Source organism: Stegostoma tigrinum, chromosome 22 (genome assembly GCF_030684315.1).
Source record: "Stegostoma tigrinum isolate sSteTig4 chromosome 22, sSteTig4.hap1, whole genome shotgun sequence".
NCBI classification, from domain to species: Eukaryota; Metazoa; Chordata; class Chondrichthyes; order Orectolobiformes; family Stegostomatidae; genus Stegostoma; species Stegostoma tigrinum.
Window position 1 is genome coordinate 9206140 of NC_081375.1, and position 20961 is coordinate 9227100.

Sequence of the window (20961 nt, forward strand, 5' to 3'; positions counted from 1 at the left end):
CCCAACCCCATCAGCTCCTGTAAAGTTAGGGCTCAAACTAGCAAGCGTTTTCACCCCAGTCTTTGACCCTTCCCTCCCCATGCAATGTCAGTGAGCACAGAATCCAGCCTGACTGTGATGGCCCACATGTTCGAATAGCCTGCTAACTATGACGTCCAGACTCATGTTGGCATAAGGGCCACGTGGAGAGGTGCTGGGGGAGTTGTTGCTGAAACATCTGCTGGGTAGGAGGGTGCACGGAAAAGCTGGAAAACAATGTTCTATCCTGATATCAAGACATAAATGCTTGTATCCGGATGCTGCTCGGTGCCACAGTGGGCTGTGATACATTCTGATCTTTCCACACACACAGGAAAGATGCAGCAGAAATCTCTTCACTGGAATGAAAGTGTGTCTAAGCCGACACACCATTTCTGACAGTAAAGGTAAAAACATCTCTTCGCACAGAGTCCGAACGGCAGGTTTAACTTCCTCTCACATTGCTGTAATTACGCCTCACAGAATATCTGGCAGTGCACATTTAGGGAATAAAGATTTGCCAAATACAACTCGCTAATTAGTGTCAACCTTCAAACTAATGTCACATACAAGACATTATATACAAGACTTCTGGGATGTCAAGAAAATTATCTCACTTGCTTCATTCCAGGCTGATTTCTGATTAGGAGCAAATCCTTGTATAATTGGTTCTAAAAGGCAGAACATAATCACAAACAGCGGGATGCCGTTGAGTTTTTTTTAACTTATATCTTTTTGTACAAAGGATCTTTTAAAAGGTAAACAGTATAATACTGAAATCCCAGCAAGAGCCTGTACACAGTCACAGAGAGATTCAGATCATGCTCCCCTGTCCCCCATACACAGCTAATTGCATTGAGTCGGGGCAAGGCTTCCCACTAGGAGAATGTGCTGATGACGAAGCCATTTATAGTGAAACCGGCTGTTCCAGTGGGGAGGCAGGTCCCTTCTGAAGTGGCTTGCTTTGCATTTGTAGATGCAGGTATCAAAGCCATTATGCTGAATTCATCCCCAGGGAGGCCACTGTCTACTCCCTCTGTGCCATTAGTTTAAGCTTTCCGGTGCTGGTTACAAGCTTTGAGTAATTTTTAATCCTAGCAATGTGAAAAAGCTGAGCTTTTACCAGATAGGTGCCAATAGCCAACATAGAGTACGGCCTGGCCCTAATTTTTAGACAATGCTCCCCGTAATTCCAGAATCCCCAACCAGCGGAAATAGATTATCTTTATCTACCTAGTGTTTTCCTTTAATGTCCTATAAAATTGTGGAGCTATCTCTTCTACCTTCACTGTGACTCACTGAGTAACACTACTGAATCAGAAGTTAATCCCAGCAGCAGAACCTAGGTTTACGCTCCGGTGCGGTTTTCACTGAGTACTGCATTGTCAGAGATGCCATCACGCAGGTGAACAGAAAAGATCTTGTGACCTTATTTTGGCAATGTATGGGGAGACAATACCAAGTCTGTCATATAAATGTGTCTCCTTCAACCAGCATCACTTGTCTGGCTATTATCACATTCACTGTTTGTGGAAGGTTTCTCTGTGCAAATAGGCTGTGCATTTTCTCACCCTTGAAAAGTATTTCATTAGCTGTAAGACACTTTGTAGAGCTCTGCAATTGCCAAAGGTGCTATACCAATGCAAGTTTTTATGTTTTATTGTTCTACCCGAGTCTTTAAAATTGCCCTTTTCTCCCTCAGTTCAGGCCCTGCACTAAGTCAGTTCCTCAGCCATGATGGTTTGAATCTCTATCTCACGATCAAATAAAAACCAAAAGACCTGCGGATGCTGTAAATCAGGAACAGAAACAAAGTTGCTGGAAAAGCTCAGCAGGTCTGGCAGCATCTGTGAAGGAGAAAACAGAGTCAACGTTTCGGGTCCGGTGACCCTTCCTCAGAACCGTTCTGTGTTTCAACTCTGTTTTCTCCTTCACAGATGCTGCCAGACCTGCTGAGCTTTTCCAGCAACTTTGTTTCTGTTCCACCTCATGATCCCTTGTTTGCTGTTCTTTGAATTCACTGCGTTTCTGTCTTCCTCAAACCCCTCTGTCTGTACTTTGCCACTCATATTCATGGCCACCCCCTCAATCACACATGTTCCCATCCCTGGATCACCAGTTAGGTCCCCTGAGCCACTCGCTTGCATCATTTACCAACCATGTCCCTTAATTCCTTTAAACCCCAATCCCTTCAGCGCCAGTTCCCGCTAACAACATTTCCCAAACTCACATGTAACTGCACTTTCAACTTATCAGCAGCTCCCTCCTCACCCCTTCTCCAGTCATCGTTGACCTCCTCTATCACATCCACTCTCTCTCCCCCACCCATAGCAAACGGGAGAGTGTAGCTGGCACACCACTGGCTCTGGCCATCCGTCACCAGATCACTGCGGATTACATCAGGAACGACCATGAAAGCTAACCATGACGCCAGAATTGTCTTGAAGCGGAAAGTTAACCCAAGCTTCAGCCTTCACTGCCAACTGCTGTGCCCCGGCCCTTTAGCCAAGAATCCACACTGTGAGCTTGTGCACCTCTTCAACCCAACGCTGAGACCAATGGGTTCAGTTACCTCCAACTGCCCGAGCCAAGCATTCCCTTCACTGACATGAAGTTGTGGAATTTAACCAGGTTAAGAGAGAACATATACAAAAACTGACACAAAAGTAATCCGAGGTAGGCAGCATTAAAGTACCAGGTTGTGCTCAATGTTAAATCATTCTGGGCACAGTAATCCCTTGTTCCTTGTTACATTATGGAATAGTTACAGGGCCAAAGGAGGCCATTCAGTCTTTGGAATATCAATCTTAGCTGTGTGCAAGAACAACTCTGTGAGCCCCTGACACTCACCACCCCCCCACAGCAAAAACACACACACACAACACACACACACACTCTTTCCAAACACACACGTCATCTTTCCATGCCCATCCAGTATCCCAACCATCTCCTCATTTACTATATAGCAGCAGCAGTGTCTTTCATGGTAAAGGCAGTTCGTTTCCTACCTCAGCCAATTCCACTGCTTCAATGGACAGATCCCTTTGCGATCCCTAATCAGTCTCACTCCTCTTCTTGTGACCCTTTTGTTATGTATATGCCTCCAGAAAACTTTTGGATTCCCTTTTATATTAACTGCCAGTCTTTTCTCATATTCTCTCTTTTCACCTCTTCTTTCAGATTTAAGTTTCCCCTTCTGAAATTGCTACACCCAACCTGATGCTCACTTGTATTCTCACCAGTTCTGAGGAAGGGTCACTGGACCCAAAACGTTGACTGTTTTTCTCCTCCAAAGGTGCTGCCAGACCTGCTCAGCTTTTCCAGCAACTTTGTTTTTGTTCTCACTTGCGTTACCAAAATGAGAACTTTTTTTTCTGAAACAAAAACAGGCAGTGCTGGAGAAACTTAGCAGGTCCGGCAGCATCTGGGGAGAGAAAGCAGAGTTAACATTTTGACTCCAGTGACCGTGCTTCAGACCCCACCTTCTTATTAAAATATGATTTGGCCACTGAAGCAGCCATCAGCAAGCCCTTTGACCTCTCACCCCCAACTTTGGCATGGATATATGTTACCACGGCAATGAGAAACTCATGGGGTGTACAACAGCAGAGTTGGTTTTTACTCTTAAAGGCATGCATCATCACACACATAGAAACAAACTGTCAGTTGCCTGGATCTGGTTGAATACTGGGAGCTAACCATCCACAAATGTTGTCTCTGACAAGCCAAAGAATGAAAGTTGATTCACTAGATCAGAGATAATGGGAACTGCAGATGCTGGAGAATCCGAGATTACAAAGTGTGGAGCTGGATGAACACAGCAGGCCCAGCAGCATCTCAGGAGCACAGAAGCTGATGTTTCGGGCCTAGACCCTTCATCAGAGACCCTTCCCCCTCGCTGATGAAGAGTCTAGGCCCAAAACGCCAGCTTCTGTGCTCCTGAGATGCTGCTTGGCCTGCTGTCTTCATCCAGCCCCACACTTTGTTAAGTTGATCACTAGGTTCTGTTTCTCTAATCAGACAAGGTTGAGGTTTGCAGCATGTTACAATACGAGGCCATTACTGCCTCAGTCAGGAGTTCTCTCTCGTACCAGTTTGAGCTGGATTACTGCCGTGTCAGAGATCTGGCCATTTTACTTTTGTTTTAATACCATGCGAACATGATTTTTTTTTAAGTGTGGTGAAATGAAACAAAGAACTGTGGATGCTGGAGACCTGAAACAAACCAAAACAAAAATTGCTGGAGAAAAAAATTAAGAGTCACTGGACTCAAAATGTTAACATTATTTTCTGTTCCCACAGATGCTGCTATACCTACTGACTTTCTCCAGCAACTCCTGTTTTTGTGTGTTCTAAAGCCCATGAGGTTATTTAGAAATTTTTTAGAAAGTTTAGTTTAAAAAGCTATGTTCTCCTCCCCAAGACATCAAACCCAGAAAAAGTGGATGGAAGGAAAGCACAAACTGTTGTGGGTACATCTCTGGTCAGTGTGGGAGACAGGCCACATGTTCATTGTGATACTTTCTAATCGACCGGTTCAGTGATGTTATTGGCACACCTCGGGAAAGCTAGGATTTAAACCCTGGCCTCCTGGCTCAAAGGTACGGAATTACCACTGCACCACAAGAACCCATGTATTCACTCTTTTCAGTGTTGAGTCTTCTTGTTAGATCTGGAGTGAACTTTCCTGGGTTAACATGCAGGGGCATCAAGTAGAATTGCCATTCCAACCCCCCACCCCCAACCCCATTTTTCCTGGGCTCCTGTTCTAGCACAAGGGCCTTCTGTTGAGTATGCTGCCATACTAGCTAGGGTCTGTGCTGCTGGAAGGGAGGGACTGTAGCGAGAAGGCAGTTGCAGTCAAAAGAATTAATGTCCTTGAACTTGGTGCATAGACCTTTGTGCGTTGACGAACAATCCAGAGAGTTTGTCAAGAGGTGAGAGAGATGTACAATGTCCTCGGCCTTTGTGAACTGACTGTGCATATTGCTAAAACCCATCACTGGGCACATTGTAGTGTAAGGACCAAATAATTCCAGCCTCCAGGAACAATGAAGCAATGTTGATTTTATTCCCTTGAATTCCCCCTTAGAAAGCCAAGCTCGGTCCTGCTGGGAAGAAGGCTGTGGAGAAGAAACCAAGCTCACCGACAAACAGCTTGGACCACGTGAATCTCTCGGACTTCAACTTCTTAATGGTGTTGGGCAAAGGAAGTTTTGGAAAGGTTTGTCGGCTCACCCAGGAGTCAGCCACTTCATGAGATTGGCTTGGGTTTTGCAGTAGCCATGATGGTGAAATTGTCAGCGTTGGCTGTCAGCTCTCCTTCGAAACTGACAGCGACCTTAGGAAAGCTCACCATAGCCCAGTTAAATGTGGCAATGCAGAGATCGCTGTCAGTGACACCAGATGACAATCAGTGGAAATTACTGATGAGAATTCCCACTGTATCTTATTAATCTTGCTATAAAAACCTCTGAAAAAGTTGTAACATTTCAATGGCATGTTACTAAGTTTTCAAGCACATGATTAGTTCATAAATAGTGCTCACTGAAGGAGGAATTTCATATTTGGAGACTTATAGCATGGAAACAGGCCCTTCAGTCCGAGTTGTCCATACCACCCAGAGATCGAGTTCCATCTGCCAGTATTTGGGACCCCAATGTCTCTTTGTTCGGCAACGTTCCCCAGGACCATTAAATGTATAAGTCCTGCCCTGATTTGCCTTTCCAAAATGCCACACCTCACATTTATTTGAATGAAACTCCATCTGACACTCCTTGGCCACTCAGCCCATCCCACTTAAGCCCACATCCCTCTAAACCCTTCCTATTCATTTCCCACCCATCCAGATGCATTTTAAATGTTGTAACTGTACCAGCTTCCAACACTTCCTCTGTCAGCTCATTCCATACATGCACCACCCTCTGTTTGAAAAAGCTGCCCTTGTTCCCTAATAAATCTTTCCCTTCTCACCTTAAACCTCCGCCCTCCAGTTTTGAACTCCCCCACCCTGGGAAAAAGACCTTGACTATTCACCCTATCCATGCCCCTTATGATTTTGCCTCAGCCTCCGATGCTCTGGGGAAAATATCCCCAGCCTATTTAGCCTCCCCCTGCAGTTCAAACTCTCCAACTCTGGCAACATCCCTGTAAATCTTTTCTGAACCCTTTCAAATTTAACAACATCTTTCCGGTAGCAGGGAGAGCAGATTGAACATAGTATTCCAAAAGTGGTCTAACCAATGTCCTGTACAAGCACAACATAACCTCCCAACTCCTCTCTTCAATGCACTGACCAAATAGGCAAGCGTACAAAACACTTTCTTCACCTCCCTGTCTACCTGCAACTCCATTTTCTAGGACCTGCACCCCAAGGTCTCTTTGTTCGGCAGCGTTCCCCAGGGCCATTAAATGTATAAGTCCTGCCGTGCTTTGCCTTTCCAAAATGCAACACCTCTCATTTATCTGAATGAAACTCCATCTGACACTCCTTGGCCTCTCAGCCCATCCCACTTAAGTTCCTCGTTTGTGGAAAATAAAATTAAACTGAGTCATTATATTTTATCTTCTACCTTAATCTCACCTGTAAGGTCCAGTCATGTATTAAACTAGCTGTAAGACTGAAAATTTAATATGAAGAGTTACAGTGGTTTTAACTTCTTGGTTTGGTGTCTGTGAGGATACTTTGATGGAATTATCTGCTCCAGGACATCACTGCTGCTGGGGCACAGTAGGACATCCCTTTGATCTGACACTAGATTCAAACTGATGTTGGAAAAGGGGTTATCTCACCACAGAAACGGCTGTATCTTTATGGGCAGCTTTCCTCAAGATCAGCAAGTGCTTTTGCTTCATGACTTGTTACCAAATCTGGCCGTTGCACTGTCGGGCAGGTCCCATCAATACTGGTGCTCAAACAAATGAAAGGATGCATTGGCTGAGTTGAGCTTTCAACCTGTTGAGAGACCAGGACTTAATTTGTGCCCGGGTTTTAGTGCCAGGGCCTAGGACAGAAGGTAGACATCAGGGCCCACTCACCAGGCCCCTGGAAGGCCTGCCGTCACAGCTTGGGCAATGGAGGCAAGGCTGGGACCTTGGGCCTGCAGCAGCACTAGGCCCTCTGAATTCCACCTGTGCCCTGCCCTGGTTGGTGTAAATGAATAGCCACAATATCGATACCTGTGTGGGAATTGACAAGCTAAATCAAGGAGAGATAGTGAAAACAGTTAAAAACCGAAAGAATTGCGAATGTTGTAAAGCAGAAACAAAAGCAGAAGTTGCTGGAAAAGTTCAGCAGGTCTGGCAGCATCCATGAAGAGAAATAAAAGTTAACATTTCGGGTCCAGTGACCTCACTCGACTGATTTCTCTTCACAGGCGCAGCCAGACCTGCTGAGCTTTTCCAGCAATTTCTGCTTTTGTGTGTGTGGTGAGAACTTAGTGTTAATCTGAAGCTGGATTGGGGAGTCACCTGTTGCATGAATGACTTCTCTTGAGCAACTGTTGACTGCTGAGAGATGGAATTGTTGACGGGCAACAAGATCAGGAATTTAGTTGAAAGAAACAGCAGCTGAAAAGTTGCTGTTCCGTTTTGAAAAGCAGAGAGAAATGAAGTGTGTTTTAGTAGCGGAATTTTGTGCAGACTCAGTGATGTGTCGCAGCATCTATTGAGTCTGCAGTCAATGCTGTGCAGTCCCTTATCGATATTCACCGTTGCTCTTTTGCAGGTCATGCTATCAGAGAGGAAGGGGACCATTGAGCTGTACGCCATCAAAATCTTGAAGAAAGATGTGGTCATTCAGGATGACGATGTGGAATGTACCATGATTGAAAAGCGGGTCCTTGCTCTGATGGACAAGCCTCACTTTCTAACACATCTACATTCTTGTTTCCAGACTTCGGTGAGTATCTGATCTTGGAGAGTATACACCCCCAAGCAGCTCGTGAAGGGACATGCTGTTTAATCGCTTCACTTGAAAGTTGAGAAAATTGTTGAACTAGTTTCAGTGCGGAAGAAAGATTATTTTTAAGCGGAACGCAGTGTGATTTGACAGGTCTAACGGAAAATGACAGTGCTGTTTCAAAATGACACAAGCAAGGTGTTCAGTTTTACAGTGCCCATGACTGCACGCCCACGTTTTCAGTCTCGTTTAAATGTTTAAAGTTGAAATGAATTTTAAACCAGTGCGGATCTGAGCTGTTGAGGCAGGGACAGTGTGACATGGCCCAGTTTCTTCCAGTCAGACCGTGTTTCTTATAGCTCCAAGTTTACTGCTCACTGAGATCTTCTCAGGTCATCCCTTCGCACATAAAACTGCTTGTTTTTCTATCCATTGATGGAAAATGAGTGTCATTGGCAAGGCATCAGTTATTATGGGCTTAATATTTAGTGATTCACCCACGGCTAGTAAGTGATCTAGAGGTTTCATACTCGTGTGATCTCGTGACCATCACATAAGTAGATTTGACTTGTTTGAAAATAGGACTGCAAAGCAATGAAGCTGTGGGACCAGCTTTCATAGAACCCCTACAGCGTGGGGGTCCACACCAAGCCTCCGAAGAGTATCCCACCCAGATCCACTGCATCCCTGTAACCCTGTATTTCCTGTGGCCAATCCACCTAGCCTGCACATCTTTGGACAGTGGGAGGAAACCGGAGCACACAGAGGAAACCCACGCAGACACGGGGAGAATGTGCAAACTCCAGAGGATAGATCAAACCTGGGTCCCTGGTGCCGTGAGGTAGCAGTGCTAACCACTGTGCCACTTCCATCGCAGTAGACCTTGGAGTCAGGAGATTAATTAGACTTCAAAAAAATAATGGCTGCAAATTAAACAAGTGTCAGATTATATTTTTACATGGAACTTTCGAGCTCTGGAGGAAGCCATTTGTCCCCTCTAGTTCCTTCTGGTCCATGTATACCTCTTCCTGCCACGGTTCATATTAGCACCAGCTTCTCTTCCTCCATGTCTTATCTATTTGTTTAATTTCTCCTGAAGTACATCAGTATCCTGTTCCTGCTTCAGCAGGTGCACATTCTAACCATTCTCTGAGTAAATGAAGTTCTGAATTCCCTGCCGGATTCATTTGTGACTATGTTATATTTACTGCTTTAATTTTGGACTCATCAGAATTGGTTGCAGCACACTTAGGGTTGTGAAAAGTGCGAAATAAATGTCAGCTTTTTTTTGGTTTTCCTTTGCTGTTTGCTCAAATGTCCTGAGTTGAAACAGTCACAAATACAGTAATAACTTTGTGAGTGACTTTAAAACAAAGTTAAAGTTAAAAAAATTCGCTCACTTCACCTATTAACAATCCTCAACACATTACCACAACAAATCTTATCTTGATAATTGCTTTTGAAAAGCCTGCCTTGATGTCAGGAGTCATGCAGGGAAAATCAAAATTATTTGACTTGGCTTCGTACCGACTTGTGAAAATTGAGCAGTCTCTCTTGATGTTAAGTGCAGTTTTGAGTTCTACTTGCACCTCCAATCTAGTGCCACTGCTTGGCATGTGAGCAAGAAATGATAGAGGAGGTGAACATGTGGTCAGAAAGCTGTGGGAAAGGGAGGGTAGATTTTCAAACCAAGTTAAAGTTAGAACCTGTTTCAGTAAGAAACAAGCCAAAGCTATTTTTAAAAATTTATTCATAGGATGTGGTTATCACTGGCCGGACAACGGTTATAGCTATCAGAGATAGTAGGAACTGCAGATGTTGGAGAATCTGAGATAACAAGGTGTAGAGCTGGATGAACACAGCAGGCCCAGCAGCATCAGAGGAGCAGGAAGGCTGACGTTTCGTCCTAGACCCTTCTTCCTGAACGTCGGCCTTCCTGCTCCTCTGATGCTGCTGGGCCTGCTGTGCTCAGCCAGCTCTACACCTTGTTATCTCAGCATTTGTAGCTTCTCCCTAGCTGATCCTGGTGAACTGCCTTCATGAACCGCTGCAACGCATTTGTTTAGATACACCCACAGTGCCCTTAGGGATGGAATTCCAGGACATTGATTCAGCAACAGTGAAGGAATGGCAATATATTTTCAAGTCAGAGTGGTGAGTGGCTCGGAGGAGATCTTGTGGATGGTGGCATTCCTGTCTATCTGCTGCCCTTGTCCTTCTAGGTGGAATAGTTGTGGACTTGGAAGGTGATGTCTAAGAATCTTTGGGGAAATGTTTGCACAGTGCAATTTGTGGATGGTACACATTGCTGCTACTGAGTGTTGGTGATGGGGAGAGTGGATGCTCATGTAGGCGGTGCCAATCAAGTGGGCTGCTTTGTCCTGGATGGTGTCAAGCTCTTTGGGTGTTGTTGGGGCTGTCCCCATCCAGGCAAGTGGGGAACGTACCATCAGCCTGCTGACTTGTGTGACATTTACATAGTGACTTTCCTATCCTTTATAACTGGTGAAGCACTTTGGAAATGTAGTCCCCCATGTAAAACAGGATGTCCTCCTAATCTGGACAGCAAACTTCCACGAGCAGCAATAGCATGGTTGTATTGCTGGAGGAGGTGTGGGGGCAAATGTTGACCTGAACGCTTGGGACACCTCGCGTGCTCACCTTCAAAACAGTCAGAGGAAATCTTTCAAGTCTCCGTGAAAGGACAAACAACACATCAGTTCAATAATGATAAAAGTAATGGGTCTGGGGATTAGCACCATTGATACAGTTCTTAGAGCTAAAGAGATCAAAGAGTTTTGGGGGAATAGGGGGACTGAGTTGGATGATCAGCCATAATCATAGTGAACAGAGGAGCAGGCTTGAAGGGACTGAAATGCCTACTCCTTTTCCTTTTTGCCCATACTATACAGTGTGAAGGTAGGAGTAAAATAGCCATAGCCCGACTCTGCATTAGGGAGGCACATTTGGTGACCGGTCACCACAGCTCAGGCAAGGGGAGAGGCCGAGGAGGAGACTCTTTCATGGTAACCACAGCCAGGTGTGGGAATCAAACCTGTGCTATTGGGGCTACTCTGCATCACAAACCAACCATCCAGCCAACTGAGCGAATGTACTGGGAACGTCACTAGGCTAATCATCCAGGGAACCGGGTTCACACTCTGGAAAAAAACAAAGAATTGCGGGTGCGACAGATCTAAAGCACACCAAGCCAGAAATTACCAGAGAAACTCCACAGGTCTGGCAGCAACTGTGGAGAGAATTTTGAAAATGTTGGGACGAGATGACAAACTGCAAGGTTAGAATTTAACTTGTGAATTCATTCACGCTGAACTGACAAGAATGCTGGATTTTAAACCAAGTTTCTTCTTTCATGTGAGAGCTCATTACAACGGACTACTTTAAATGTGAATTATACAAGAAATAAATAAATAGAGTAAAATATGTTCAGACACAGTGACAGCCCATTTCAGTGGAAATCTTCACCAGGTTCTTGCAGTGAAATCTAAACACGAAGGAACGGCTTTCTGATGCAACAAAGAAATAATTGAGTTAAAGGCATGTTACAGAAAATACTTCAAAATGAAATGTTTTGTTTGCCTAAAGGAAGTGTTTGCAGCTCTAGGGAAACCTGTTCAACAGGGAACTCTCAGGACTTGTGAAAACCTTCAAATAATGATGCAAGCACATTGTTATCTTGCTGTGCAGCTGTAGACAAGAGCAACAAAGAAGATGAAGCATTTGAGGTTACTGCTTAGTTTCATTTAGAGATGTCTGTTGAGATTGAGATTCCTGTCCTGCAGGCCTGACCAATCCCCCTCCACCCACACCCTCATCCACCTAGCCGAACTCGTCCTCACCCTCAACAACTTCTCTTTCGATTCCTCCCACTTCCTACAGACAAAGGGGGTGGCCATGAGTACCCGCATGGGCCCCAGCTATGCCTGCCTCTTTGTAGGTTACGTGGAACAGTCCCTCTTCCACACCTACACAGGCCCCAAACCCCACCTCTTCCTCCGTTACATTGATGACTGTATCGGCGCCGCCTCTTGCTCCCCAGAGGAGCTCAAACAGTTCATCCACTTCACCAACACGTTCCACCCCAACCTTCAGTTCACCTGGGCCATCTCCAGCACATCCCTCACCTTCCTGGACCTCTCAGTCTCCATCTCAGCTAACCAGCTAGAAACTGATGTCCATTTCAAGTCCACGAACTCCCACAGCTACCTAGAATACACCTCCTCCCACCCACCCTCCTGCAAAAATTCCATCTCCTATTCCCAAATCCTCCGCCCCCAGGATGAGGCATTCCACTCCTGCACATCCCAGATGTCCACGTTCTTCAAGGACCGCAACTTTCCCCCCGCAGTGGTCGAGAACGCCCTTGATCGCGTCTCCCGCATTTCCCGCAACACATCCCTCACACCCCGCCCCCCCACAACCGCGCAAAGAGGACACCCCTCATTCTCACACACCACCCCACCAACCTCCGGATACAACGTATCAACCTCTGACACTTCCGCCATCTACAATCCGACCCCAACACTCAAGACATTTTTCCATCCCCACCCTTGACTGCCTTCCGGAGAGACCACTCTCTCCATGACTCCCTTGTCCACTCCACACTCCCCTCCAACCCCACCACACCCGGCACCTTGCCCTGCAACCGCAGGAAGTGCTACACTTGCCCCCACACCAAGCGGAGGCTTGGGGACCACTTTGCAGAACACCTCCGCTCGGTTCGCAACAAACTACTGCACCTCCCAGTCGCGAACCATTTCCACTCCCCCTCCCATTCTTTAGATGACATGTCCATCATGGGCCTCCTGCAGTGCCACAATGATGCCACCCGAAAGTTGCAGGAACAGCAACTCATATTCCCCTTGGGAACCCTGCAGCCTAATCAATGTGGACTTCACAAGCTTCAAAATCTCCCCTCCCCCCACTGCATCCCAAAACCAGCCCAGTTCTTCCCCTCCCCCCACTGCAACTCACAACCAGCCCAGTTCCTCCCCCCCACCCACTGCATCCCAAAACCAGCCCAGCCTGTTTCCGCGCTTCCCTAACCTGTTCTTCCTCTCACCCATCCCTTCCTCCCACCTCAAGCCGCACCTCCATTTCCTACCTACCACCTCAGCCCGCCTCCTTGACCTGTCCGTCTTCCCTGGACTGACCTATCCCCTCCCTACCTCCTCACCTATACTCTCCTCTCCACCTATCTTCTTTTCTCTCCATCTTCGGTCCGCCTCCCCCTCTCTCCCTATTTATTCCAGTTCCCTCTCCCCATCCCCCTCTCTGATGAAGGGTCTAGGCCCGAAACGTCAGCTTTTGTGCTCCTGAGATGCTGCTGGGCCTGCTGCGTTCATCCAGCTCCACACTTTATTATCTTGTTGAGATTGATATGAGATTGACAGCAAGAAAATCTATGTGGAATGGATTGGGAAGCTTTTTCTGGTCTCCTTGGTCCATAGCCCATGCCAATACAGTAGGAATGATAAGGATGTAAGCCCAAAACGTTGACTTCCCTGCTCCTCTGATGCTGCCTGACCTGCTGTGTTCCTCCAGCTCCACACTGTACTGACTCCGACTCCAGCGTCTGCAGTTCTTGCTATAACTCCAGCTCATGTCTTTTGTAAAAGATGTGGTGAGAGACAAAGAGACTATCCTCAACATCAAAGCAGCATTTGATCAATGGTAGCCTCAAAGGAAGACAACAGGAATTGAAAGTGAAATCAGTTGGGGCAGGTGTTGGGAGACATTTCCTTTGCCTGGAGAGATATCGAACCGAGCAAATGGTTACAGTCATTGAAAGCCAGTCATCGCAGCTCCAGGACATCACTGTAAGAGTTCCTCTAAGTAATATGTACTAGGTCCAACCATCTTTAGCTGCTACATCAATGACTGGCCCACCAGTCTAAGATCAGAGGTGGGGATGTTTGAAGCTGATTTCACAATGTTCCAACTCCTCAGAAACTGCCTGTGCTTATATGTAACAAATATTTGGTCATAGGTTGACTAAGTGACAAGTTATGTTTGTGTCAAACAAAAGTCATGTGATGACCATCTCTCATCAGAGATTCCAGCCATTTCCCTGTGACATTCTTTGGCCTTGCCATCACAAAATCTTCCATTAGCAGTATCCTGGGTGTTACCATTGACTGGAAATGGAACTAGATCTAAGGCACAAGTCAGGAATGTGACAGAATATATTCACTTGCCTGGATGTGTGCAAAACTGTGACAGCACTGTTGCTGTGCTGTTTTCTGATGAAATATTCAGTACCATTGTCTCAGATCGATTTGCAAAATGCTAAGACACTACTCAATGATCAGAGAGTACTCCCGACGTTCTGGTTGATAACCTTCCCACAACCAACACCAGCACAACCTAATTAACTAGTCACTGATTTGCTGTTTGTGGGACTAATCTGCTGTTTGTTGTATTTGTCTTTGTAACAAACTGCACTGCAGTAATTTAAGACTCCTCAGACAGCATCTTCCAAACCCACGTCGTTGAATAAACAAATCTCTAGAAGGAACAAGGGCTGCAGATATATAGGAACACCCCGGAGTACGTTCCCCTCTGAGCCACTCACTATCCTGACTTGGAAATGTATCGCCTTTCCTTCAGGGTCAAAATCCTGGAATTCCATTCCCAAGGTCAATGTGATCTTACCTACAGCACATGCATTGGTGCAAGAAGGCAGATTTTCAAAGGCAATAAATGTTGGTCAGTAATACCCTCATTTTATGAAGAAATCTTTTTAAAAAGTTTACTTTTGAAATGTAATTCTGGCACTGTAAAGTGGTGTGAGATATTGGGTTCAAATCCAGCTCTCGTAGATGGAGTGAAAATCATTATCTGCTGCCAGTACCTACAGTTAGTAGAGATATCAAAGTGTGGAGCTGGATGAACACAGCAGGCCAAGCAGCATCTCAGGAGCACAAAAGCTGACGTTTCGGGCCTAGACCCTTCGGTTTGTCAAGTCTTAACCCAGAACCCCATAACACACAACCATTCTCAATGCAGAACATAAATACATAGTTTAATAACATCTTAGCACATGAATTGACTGATGTAGCAATTGAGGTTGAACAGAAACTTAAAATAAAAGGTATCTTGCTCCTTGCCACTAATCTATTACCTAACTCCTATTCGTGGGAACAAGAGTGACAGGAAAGCAAATGCAAGTACTGTGGTCATATGCTCATATTTACATTTACCAAACTACATTATTACGGGTTTGGTACCCACTGCAAAAATGCAGCAATCAGGGGATGCATCATCTCAGGTTGTTTATTACAAATCTTCTGGTGAAAACTTAGAAAATAGGAGGAGGAGGAGGAGACCATTCAGCCCATAAAGACCACTCCCCTATTCAATTTGATCATTGGTTGATCCTCCATCTCCCCGTACCCCATGACACTTTCAGAAATCTATCTGTTTCTACCTTCGATGCATTTCAGCAATTTCGCCTCCACATCCTTCAGTGGTAGAGATATCCACAGGTTCACCACCCTCTGAGTGAAGAAGACTCTGTTTATTTTGGTTTTAAATAGTCTAGTCCATGCTGGGAGACCATTACTCCTTGTTTTAAACCACCCCCAGCATCCAGTCTCTCCAGCCCAGTCAGAATTGAGGAAATTTCAATCCCTCTCATTCTCCTCAACAGCAAACCCAGTTAACCCAATCCCTTCTCATCTGACAAACTTGTCATCTTGGCAATCAGACTGGTGCACCTTTGCTGCACTCCCTCTATGGGAGGTAGACCCTTTCCTAGGTAAGGAGACCAAAACTGCACGCAATATTCTGGGTGTGGTCCCACCAATGCCTTGAAATGTTAATAGTCAATTTTGGATTATCGAAGCAAACTGCTCTGTCTCCGTACCAATGCCAGCAGTTAAATATTGAAACTACCTGCTTAATCTGTGGTAAATGTGATGAAATCTATCATAATTAAGCTGTGATGCCCCTGTGGTGAGACAGTGTTGAACCTGTATTATTAACGCCCAATGGGTTGTGTCTTAATTTTGAGCTGTGTTAACTTCAGCATGAATACAGAGTGTAGTAAAATAGGGCAAAGCTTGAAAACGATTGTAACAGGTTGTCTCTATGTGTGAAGCCACAAATGGCGCGAAGTGATGGAAAACCTTACCTAAATTGCATGTTGGTTAATTGTCAAAAAACAACAAGCAGCCAACGCTTACATTTGTAAAGCACCTTGCACATTCGCAGGAGATTCCCAAAGAGTTTCACAGGTCTTTTCAATTGTGTTTGCTCTTGTTCCAATGGGTAAATGTGGCAACCAATTTTGAGCACAGCAGGATTCCACAAATAGTGGAGGATGGGATGCAGGTTAACACACAGGCCTCAGAGGGCTTTGCCTGGTTGCCTTCGTCACAAAAAGGTCATTGTTAAAACTCACTATAACGAAAACTGTACAGAACTGCAGGATCAGGTCAGTAAAATTATTGTGTTTTCTCTTCCCCCAGAAGCAGTGGAGGCCAAAACATTGAATGTTCTCAAGAAGGAGTCATATTAGGGTTGAAGGGATCAAAGGATTTGGGGTGAAAACAGGAACAGGGGACTGTGTTGGATGATCAGCCACAATCATATTGAATGGTGGAGCAGGCTGGAAGGGCTGAATGGCCCGCTCCTGCTCCCTGGATTGTGTTGGGGATCTGTCTTAACATGGCTGAGCTCACAAACAGCAGTGTAATAAATTACAGGAAATTGGGTCAATTCTCACAGGAAAAGTAACAGTGCATATCAGCAGTTTCAGTGGATTGGAAGAGATGCTACGAATCACAAATTCCCAGAGCTTGCTGGTTGATTTAGAATGCACAAATAACATCTTGCCCTCAGCCTCCCCAAGAATTCTTTTTAAGAACTCACAGGATTTGCCAATTAATTCCCTACAAACTCACCACAGAAACCTAAGGCTAGAACACAGCAGCATTAGATACTGTTATTTCAACTGGATTATTGTACATACAATGCCAACCAACACTCCTGACCCATAATGAGAAAGGTTTAGGGTTGGATGAACACAGCCGGCCAAGCAGCATCTTAGCTTTTGTGCTCCTGAGATGCCGCTTGCCCTGCTGTCTTCATCCAGCCCCACACTTTGTTATCACAGATTCTCCAGCACCTGCAGTTCCCACTATCAATGAGACAGGTTTAAACTGTTAGATCTCATTTATACAGGTAGTCAGTTGTAGTTTGAAAATTTAAATTCAAACTAAATTTTTTTTTCATCTGTTCTTGCTTTTCATTTTTGGCTCTTTCACAGAATTGTTACACTGCAGAGGGAGGCCATTTGGCCCATTGTGTCTCCACCAGCTCTTCAAATGAACTTCAGACACAGTGTCAATCTCCTCCTCCTCCTCCCATCTCATTGCTTGTTGTTTCTATCAAAATAACTATGCAAGTGCTGTCTAATATTTCAATCAAACCTGCTTCCACTCCACAACCAGGCAATGCAATCCATTTCTTAACCGTTCTCTGTGTGAAGTGTTTTTATCACACATCACATTTTCTCCTTTTGAAAATTGCTTTAAACCTATTCCCTCTCGTTCATGTTCCTTTTACGAGAAAGAATAGTTTCTCCCTATCCACCCTGTCTAGTCCACTCATGTCTTTGAAAACCTCTTATCACCCCTCATGGTCTAGAACCTTTTTCACCAGTCTGATGTTGGACACTGTATCAAATGCCTTCAAGAAATCCATATACACCACATGAACTCTGTTACCCTCATCATTCCTTTACGTTACCTCTTCAAAAATCTCCAGGAAGTTCATCGAGTTGGATTTCCCCTTCAGAAACCCATAACGAATCTTCTGAATTAACCCACCTTTTTCCAAATGGGTACTAATTCTATCCTGAATAATTGTTTCTAGAAGCTTTCCAACACCGAAGTAAAACTGACTGGTCTCTGACTGTAGGGCTTAACCTTACAGCTGTTCTTGAACAAGGCTGTATGGTTTGCAATTCACTGGCCTTGTGGCACTCTCTATGCTCTCTTTTAATCCATATTATTTATTTCTGCTCTGAATTAACTCGAATACACCCAGTTTCTGCATTCCTCTATTTCTTTATCGATCCTTGAATCTTCCTGATTCAGGAGATTCCCACTGTTACTCCATTGCCCTCCTCAGGTCTTTATCAGCTCATCCTGGTGACCAGGATCTGGAGACAGACCCTTTAGTCTGCAGTACTGGAGACAGACCCAGGAGTCTGTGACCCTTCTACCCTTTCCCTCTATTCTGAACCTGAAGCGCTTTGAATCCCCAGCATGATGCAGAGGAAGACCTTTAGTTATCAGAACCTAAAGAAATTCACTGAGGGGACAGATATGCGGCATCTGTTCCAAAAAAACAACCCCAATCTTTCTTCAAAAGTTCAGTAATCTTTTTTATTTAAAAACCATGATGAATCCTTCATTTTGTAAGCACTTTAGTGCTCAGAAGCCATCAACCTGTGTAATGTAATGTCCAGAATCGGAAGAGTTGCTCAGTGGCTATGTTTCATTCTGCTCAGCAATAGGTGTGAGGCCAGTTGCAGGCCTGCAGTAGGTCACTCAGGATAGTTCAGGGGTCACTGCAGAGGAGTGGGCACGGCAATGAGGCAGCTAGAGGGAGAAGCAGATGGAGACCTGCTGTTCGGACCTGCTACTGCCAGCTATGCTGATGATCCAAGCAGGTTTGTTTCATGAAGATTTGGGTAAGACGTACTGTATTGAGTGGCTGTGCTTAGTGAGGGAAGACCTGGGAGCTAAGAAAAAGCCATGGGCCATTCATAATTCAGTACGACTGAGAGGGAGAGTTGAAGAGCCAAGCAGCTGGGCTTGCAACTGAATGAGAATACAGCTCGGGGAAGAGCCAACGGCATGAGTGGCTAGCTGTGGGTGAAGAACTGGAAACGTTTGTGACTGAATATTGCAGTGCAGTTTGAGAGTCCAGGGGATCCTACAGCCAGGAGAGGAGGGTGATCGGTGAGAACAGGAGGTGTCCTTAGGCAGTCTATGACAGAGCAAGTTTTGACAGGGAATTTTAAGGCCAGATTCAGCAAAAATGAAGAACATCGATGAGGTTGAATGACATTTGATGACTCACAATGTTAATAACATCAGAGAGAAATGGCTGAGAAATCCATGGGATCTGTCTGTCTTATATTTCCTACTTGAAATGTGCCAGAGGACGTGTGATCAGATTTTTACCCCGATTCACCACATGTTAATTCACAATGTTGTGCATGTACTATAGAATGTATCAAATTGTTCTGATGTTGTAAAGTATTGTCATTTGCACAAAACCCTGGAATCTTGTTGCTTTATTTTCTGGTAAGTCCCCTGGATCTCTCAGCTTGCCTACTTTAAGGAAAACACAAGTTATTGGTCCCTCATCAGACGATGACATAAATATGGGGACTAAATAAAAACTGGGAGAACTCCAGATGCTATAAATCAGAGACAATGCCAGAAATTGCTGAAAAAGCTCAGCAGATCTGGCAGCATCTGTAGAGAGAAATCAGAGTTAACGTTTTGGGTCGAGTGACCCTTCCTATTAAGTTGACCTGAAACATTCATGCTGATTTCTCTCCACAGATGCTGCCAGACCTGCTGAGCTTTTCCAGCAATTTCTAATTTTGTCTCATGTAATTACTGGGGTCTGATGCAGGATTGGAACATAGTTTGAGAGCTGCACTGAAGTTCTAACACTCACAGGCCTCTTTCAAGCAAGCTCATAACCTTCCATCAACACAGAGCCTTCAACTTCCCCATGTGTTCAGTTCCTCAGACCACATTTGGAAAGGACAGTGAGCACCAGGAGCTAAAATAACCACAGTCTTGATCTGCCAAAGGCTTGAGAGCTTGTTGCTGACCAGCTAGTTGAACCTGAGCCCAGCATTCTTCCTTCAGTCAACTCTAACTACAGTCTTCTTTTATACCTGAGCATATTACCGTTGCCCCAATTTCCTTTCAGAGTAATGTGCTGATTACCAACAGACACAAAACAGCGTCTGACTCAGGCTAATTTCTCATCTACAGTTCAAATTTGTGAATATATTTGCTGGAAATGTACTTCTAAAAATACGACCAAATATTGCAATTTGATTGCAGCACATTCAGGACATTTTCTCCTACTAATTTAGCTCTCACCTTCCATTTCAGGATCGCCTGTATTTTGTTATGGAATATGTGAACGGTGGGGACCTGATGTACCACATTCAGCAAGTTGGCAAGTTCAAGGAGCCACAGGCTGTGTAAGCACATCTCCCCATGATTTCCCCAACTCACATCTTGCTGAGTTCTCACAATGTTTGTGCTTCACTGGTTCCAATGTAATATTGGATATTAACTCCAGCATCTTTGTGGCCACATGTTACACACTGGGGTGATGGGACAAGACCTGAGTTTCTTCATGAACTCCAGTGTCCCTGGTTTGCTTTGGCCTGAATGACAAGGTCAAGAAACAGGGAGCTTTCTTACCCAGGAAGTAAACATTGTCGAGGGAAGAACGTACTGACCCATTCCTCTGCCTCTAAGTGACCAGTATGATCGTAATAAGCTTCACCCTCTCTCCTGCTTACCTCCCTCAGTAAACCCCCTGCCCAGTAATGTCCTTGCCCACAATTTCCTCCCATCTATCTGTCCCCACCACCTGTGCCCACTGACCCCTCGCCCACTAACCCATGCCCCTTAACCCCTCCCAGCTACTCCCTCCCCATCTCAGAGTAAAATTTAAGGCTATTGCATTTTCTTGACCATCTTTTTATGTTCAGTAGTTACTAAAAGCAGTTTAAAGCTGTTTATTACTTTAATAGCTTCCTCTGAATTCAAGTGGAATATTCTATGATGATCCATTTTGGTTGAAAGATTTGAAATTGAAAATGTGGACTATCTGGACATTTTACAATTCACTGTTCCTAGTAGGTTCTCTAGATGTATGTTTTCTGTCTTCCAGGTTCTACGCAGCTGAGATCGCAGTAGGACTCTTCTTCCTGCATAAGAAGGGGATTATTTATAGGTGAGAGAGTCAGA

The 20961-nt window shown here is 45.0% G+C and overlaps 1 protein-coding gene across 6 annotated transcripts in view; it reads left to right on the forward strand.

The window, feature by feature from the left end:
* LOC125463597 (protein kinase C alpha type) overlaps positions 1–20961 on the forward strand; it is a 343618-nt gene that overhangs the window by 276633 nt on the left and 46024 nt on the right. For all 6 annotated transcript variants that reach the window (XM_048555052.2, XM_048555055.2, XM_048555054.2 and 3 more), the window contains 4 exons: positions 5111–5242; positions 7745–7918; positions 20092–20183; positions 20885–20947. In XM_048555052.2, the coding sequence (XP_048411009.1) occupies positions 5111–5242; positions 7745–7918; positions 20092–20183; positions 20885–20947 (461 nt within the window). The remainder of the gene's footprint in view (positions 1–5110; positions 5243–7744; positions 7919–20091; positions 20184–20884; positions 20948–20961) is intronic.